This window comes from Lacerta agilis, chromosome 2, assembly GCF_009819535.1.
Source record: "Lacerta agilis isolate rLacAgi1 chromosome 2, rLacAgi1.pri, whole genome shotgun sequence".
In the NCBI taxonomy this organism is placed as follows: domain Eukaryota; kingdom Metazoa; phylum Chordata; class Lepidosauria; order Squamata; family Lacertidae; genus Lacerta; species Lacerta agilis.
In genome coordinates this window covers 103,433,807-103,439,954 of record NC_046313.1, presented here as the reverse complement: position 1 = coordinate 103,439,954, position 6,148 = coordinate 103,433,807, and the positions used below count along the sequence as shown (strand labels likewise).

General features: G+C 43.9%; 2 protein-coding genes across 2 annotated transcripts; one reads left to right on the top strand and one right to left on the bottom strand.

The window, feature by feature from the left end:
- The first annotated feature begins 370 nt into the window (after positions 1-370).
- LOC117042351 (olfactory receptor 2T27-like) lies at positions 371-949 on the top strand. The gene has a single exon (XM_033141902.1). The coding sequence runs from the start codon at positions 371-373 to the stop codon at positions 947-949; it is 579 nt and encodes a 192-aa protein (XP_032997793.1).
- Positions 950-5,185: 4,236 nt separating this feature from the next.
- Positions 5,186-5,773, bottom strand: LOC117042350 (olfactory receptor 2T27-like). Its single transcript, XM_033141901.1, has one exon. It carries the CDS (start codon positions 5,771-5,773, stop codon positions 5,186-5,188), a length of 588 nt encoding a protein of 195 aa, XP_032997792.1.
- Positions 5,774-6,148: the final 375 nt, after the last annotated feature.

The following is a 6,148-nucleotide window of genomic DNA, read 5'->3' as shown; positions in this document are numbered from 1 at the left end:
AATCCAGACAAATGAAGAAGGAATGGGGGGTGAGAATAAAACATCGTGGGCGGAGTTTGTTCTTGTTGGACTTCAGCATCAAAAGTCGCCCACCCTTTTCCTTGGTGTCATCGTCTTCATGTCGCTTATTGCTCTCCTTGGAAATAGCCTCCTCCTGTTCTTAATTAAAATGAGCTCTGGTCTGCAGACCCCAATGTACTTTTTCCTCAGCCAACTAGCCTTCATGGACCTCTGTCAAGTTCTCTCCATTGTTCCCAAAATGACGGTGGATTTTGCAACCCACAGCTACACAATTTCGCTCTATGGATGCATCACCCAGATTTCTGTCACACTCCTGTTGGGAGGGGCAGAGTGCCTCATCCTGGCGACCATGTCATATGACAGGTACGTGGCTATCTGCAGGCCGCTGCAATATCCGGTCCTCATGAGGAGCAAAATCTGCAACATCATGTCAGTAGCTGCCTGGTTTTGGTCTGCATTCCAGGCTCTGAGCTGTTCCCTCTATGTGCTGCCTCTTCCCTACTGCAAGTCCAATGTGATCAACCATTACCTGTGTGATTATCCAGCGCTTATACAATTGTCCTGCTCTGACAATTCCGCGTTTGTGAGATCAACATACTTTGGTAATTTCATGGTCCTTCTCATCCCCATCTCAGTCATCCTGGCTTCCTACATAGCCATCCTACTTCAAGTCCTCAGAGCACGCTCCTCTGGAAGTAGCCACAAGGCTCTGGGGACCTGCTTGTCCCATTTGTGTGTGGTGGGGATCTTCTATTCAATGGCCATGTTTACGTACATGACCCCCTATACAGCGGAAAAGTCCATGATTAACTCAGTGTTTACTACCATTGTCCCTGCTATGTTGAATCCTTTCATATACAGCCTGAGGAACCGCGATGTTCTAGCAGCTTTGAGGAGACTTTGTGCAAAATGCATATTGTGTAAATAATTGGACAGGAATAAGAAACTATCCATGATGTTCTCCTTAGAAACAGCAGAAATCTTAAATATAACTTGAAACACCGTATTTTTCTGTGTGTAAGACTAGGTTTTTTGGGGTTTTTTTTTACCAAAAAATTAGGTTTAAAATGGGGGCTCATCTTATACATGGGTAGTGCTGAGGGGTGTTTTCTTATTTTGGAGTCCCCAAAATAGGGAGCGTCTTATACATGGGGGCATCTTATACATGGAAAAATACGGTAACTAACTAGGCATAAGTGAATTTGTTCATTTCAGCTTAATGCAGTTTCTCATTGTTCCAATACTAAGTTCAGTTCTCCAAATTTCCCCATCACTTTACAATTGGGTGGCTTTTTAAAAGGTCTTGTGAAAATTCATTACCATTCTAATGTGAATTTCTCCTAATGCTCCTGTTGTTATATGCATTTTTCCTTAACCAGTTTGCAGAGCGATTTCCCCTATTGTGATGCGTTTCTATGTGCTACTTTCTACAATATAAGCATGTGCACACCTTACCCTATCAAATGCATTTTTTAAACACTTTTTGGGCTGGAGAACTGTATTGTAAAGTCTGGACAACTGCAAATTTTGAAAGCTGGATGTACCGGTATATTTGTTTGTGTGCTCTTTAGGAGAGTGTGAATTTGGGAGAAGTGAATCAGAGTTATCTTCCATCAATAAGAAGGAGACGGACAGAAGGTTGATGAAACTGCTAAGTGGTTTAAAACTAACTTTATTTGTTGACAAGAAAGTATTAAAATGTAAAATGTAAATTACAAAAAATAGAAAGAGGTAATGCAGTGCTGCAACAAGACAGGCATTTCTTTTACAACAGAAACAACAGAAATATTTAGTATATTTATTTTTCAAAAAAACCACACATTGTAAATAATTATTGAGAAATTGAACAATAAAAAGAGGTCCTCCTATTAACTAGCCATCCCTGTAATATATCAATCATAACAGTTTATCATAGAATCATAGAATTGTAAAGTTGGAAAGGATCCTGAGGGTCATCTAGTCCAACTCCCTGCAATGCATATATTGAGAATAAAGCTCTTAAAATTATATGCCTTGGTCTGGGAGGCTACAAAATTGGGTTGGGGGGATTTCAGTGATTCCAGTGATTTTGGGAGGGGGCACACAGGTCATGATTTCTCCCTCGCCCCAATTCCCTGTTCCAATGTGCATTTGGCATTTGGGGTGGGGAAATTGTTGAGTCTCAATGGGGGGGGGAGTACCATTCCATTCCACTACCACTATTCCACAGAATGTCACTTGGAAGAATACATTGGGAGGTAGGGAAAAGGTGCCCACTGGCCAACTGGAGTCAAGAGGAAACTCCAATGAGTGTCTTGTCCCCAGATTACAGCACCTTTCAAAAAGAGGTAAGATGCTTTATACCAGTCTTTCACCCAGCACATCACTACAAATTCAATATTTAGCCTAGCTTTAAATCCATATCTCTTTCTCAGCCTACTATACAGTATCTAGCCTCATTTCCACTGTGAAGAGTGGTCCATTAGCGTGAATGGGGCCTTGCCCCTCCAACCTCAGTCTGTGCTCAGCCAATCTCAACCTGTTCCTTAAGTCTCAGTGTTGCCCTTGTAGAACTTAGAAGGGAATCTTCTTCTTCTTTGGCAATAACTCGTAGCCAAGTAAGATTGTCTTCCATAAACAGGGTTTTAACAATGAGTCCGTAAGTGACTGTGGATGCCAATTCTGGATCCACACGTCCTTCCACAGTGGGGACATTGGTTTCCGGGCAGGAGTTGATCACGGTGTGGATTTGCCAAGCGTGCCTTCCTCTTAGCACGTTTCTCCCTTGCATCCTGAGTTCGAGTGTCTTCAAAGCCCATGACGCCTTTGGTAAAGGCTGTTCTCCAATTGGAGCGTTCACAGGCAAGTGTTTCACAATTGTTGGTGTTCATACTACCGGTACTTTTTAAAGATTTGCCTTGAGACAGTCTATAAACCTCTTTTGTTGACCACCAGCATTACGCTTTCCATTTTTAAGTTTGGAATAGAGTAGTTGCTTTGGAAGACGATAATCAGGCATCCACACAACATATGAAAACTAAGCTAGAAGTGGTCACTATGCCTGTCATTGGCTCTGGCTTTGCCCTCCTACCTTCTTCCCAGACAGTCCGAATGGGCAACAACCATCACTGCTCACTTCCCTCAATAATGGATTCTGATTGACTCCAATAGATTCTAACTGCCTTCCAAAGGTGCTGTCAATCACGAGCAACACAGCGCCAATATTCAGAACCTGTGCAGCCTGCTGGGTCAGGCCATTGGCTCATCTGGTCCAGCAGTCTGCTCTCACAATGCCCAACCAGATGCCTGTGGGAAACCCCAAAGCTGTGCCTGTGCAGCACAGCACTCTCCCCGCTTGCACAGGCAAGCACAGCATGTTTCATTAGGGCGTGCAACCAGGGATTTTGAAAAAAATTATTTCAGCAAAGGAAGATGGGGTGGGGAATGACAAGACAAACAAATAGGGACAAGAGAGGGGTAAAGAGGAAAAAACACAAGAGTGGTCAAGAAGCCAAAATAGGAGTTTTTTTTCAGCAGAGAAAAAGACTCATACCAAGCTGACCAGATGCAGGACACTTATGGAGGGCTAAGGGTGGAATGGCTTCTTCACTTCCTTGCTTACAGACCATAAAAAACAGCCCCTGTCCCCTTCAGATCTCTCTCCACGAAAGGTGGCCAGTGGAGTGAGGATGGAGACAGAAACAGACACAGGCAGAAGAAAAAGGCTGGAAAAAGGCTGCAGTGGCAGCTACTGGAGGCAATCACCCCCACTCCCACTGCTACTTCCAGAGACAGACACAAGAAGAGGCTCCAAGTCCATTCCAGATCCATTCCATTCCATTTCTTCTGCCTGCATCTCTCTTTGTCTGCTTCCCTTTGACCCACACCCTTTTTAACATCAGGGTATGCCTGGACACCCCCAGCACACACCCTGTGTACTTCTAAGCCCACTTGTGATTCTCAATGATGATATTCAGAGACCTCCAGCAGTGGAGGTACAACATTGTGGCTGGAAGCCACTGATAGTCTAATCCTCCATGAATTTGTTGCTGTTGGGATGACAGCCGGAGAGCTAGCAGGCAAGTACTCGCAGATGTGAATATAAAGGATGGCATACAAATAATAAAAGTATCATCATCATCATCATCATCATGGGTGGTTATTGTACATGTTGCAACCTGTCTGGCTCAAGACAGGAACCAAAGCTGACTGGTCAGAACAGAATGGCAATATGATCATGTGAGCCCATGCACTGCCAATCCATAGCAATAGAACTCATCTGTCCCTCAATAAGCAGGAGAAACGTCATGGTGGGGGAAATCAATGTGGTTTGACCAGGACTCTCTCGGCATGGTGTCCTATAAAATCATTTATACCATGCGATATTTTACAAAGAGTTTTCTCAGTCCTGCTAGCATATCCCAGTCCCTCTAGACATACATGAAAGTATTTGTCATTGTAGGTGCTATAGTAATCAACACCATATATCTCAAAATAGATGCTCCATAGCAGTGTACCATGACACACAAATTGGGCACGCAGGTTCCCTAAGGCCTGGTGGCTTCTCAAAATACACCTAACCTCTAAGGGATCCAGGAACAATGAAGACTTCCCTATTGCTGGCGCTGGCAGCCCAGAATATGCCTGGCCCCTTCACTGAAGTTTATTGCAACAAAATATTTTTCTGAGACCGGGGAATGATAATACTTAGAATTCATACAACATTTTAGGGCATTCAAAACACTTCAGATTACACGTTAACCCGGTAAAAGCTACAGCAGTTCTGTACGTTATGTTATTATAATCTCCATTTTGGAGTTGAGCCCAAGCTGGGACACACCATCTTCCTTAAATCTGCAGTATATATTATTAAACCAAAGAAGTAACATTCATTCAGAAACAAAGCTACGGTAAGAATATTGGGAAACATTTTTGGCTACTGTCATCAATCATACGGCAATAATGAAAGTTAGGGTGCTTAATAACGCAAACGGGACATTAAGGTATTGCAAATAGGTCCCATTTTGGTTTGCAGACTCTGTTCACACATGAGTAGCATGAAACGCACAATAATACTCCCATCTGGAAGCACCCTTAGACAAATTTTGAATCTCTCACCTTAAGTTCCTTCCAGCTAAATTTCAGACCTTGGATAAATTCCAAAAGGGACAGTTCCCTGGTGAAATCATTGACACAGTGTGCATCTTGCAAAGATCTTTCTCAGTGCTGCTAAGACATCCCGGTTCCTCAGGCTGTATATGAAAGGATTCATCATGGCAGGAGCAATGGTAAAAAACACAGTGTTTATCATGGCCCTCTGTGCTGAATAGGAAGCAGCAGGTGTCATGTACGTCAAAGTGGCCGTAATGTAGAAGATCCCCACCACACACAGATGGGACAAGCAGGTCCCCAAGGCCTTGTGGCTTCTTCCAGAGGAACGTGCTCTGAGAACTTGAAGAAGGATGGCTATGTAGGAAGCCAGGATGACTGAGATGGGGATGAAAAACATCAAGAAACTAACAAAGTATGTTGCTATATCAAATGCAAAATTGTCCGAGCAGGACAACTGGATAAGGGCTGGGTAATCACACATGTAGTGCCTGATCACATTGGACTTGCAGTAGGGAAGTGGCAGTACATAAAGGGAACAGGTCAAGGCCTGCACAGAAGAGCCAAACCAGGCAGCTACTGACATGATGTTGCAGATTTTGCTCCTCATAAGGACCGGATATTGCAGCGGCCTGCAGATAGCCACGTACCTGTCATATGACATGGTTGCCAGGATGAAGCACTCTGCCCCTCCCGAGAGCATTGTGACAGAAATCTGCACGAAACAACCATAGAGTGAAATGCTGTAGCTCTGGGTTACAAAATCCACTGTCATTTTGGGAACAATGGAGAGAACTTGGCAGAGGTCCATGAAGGCTAGTTGGCTGAGGAAAAAATACATTGGGGTCTGCAGACCAGAGTCTGTCTTGATCAGAAAAAGAAGGAGGCTGTTCCCTATCAGGGCTACTATGAACATGAAGAGGATCACACCAAGGAAAACCATAGGTGACCTTTGATGCTGAAGTCCAACAAGAAGGAACACAGTCCATGATGTATTCCCCTCTCCCATTCCTCCTTCACTTGCCCAGTTTTCGCCTGC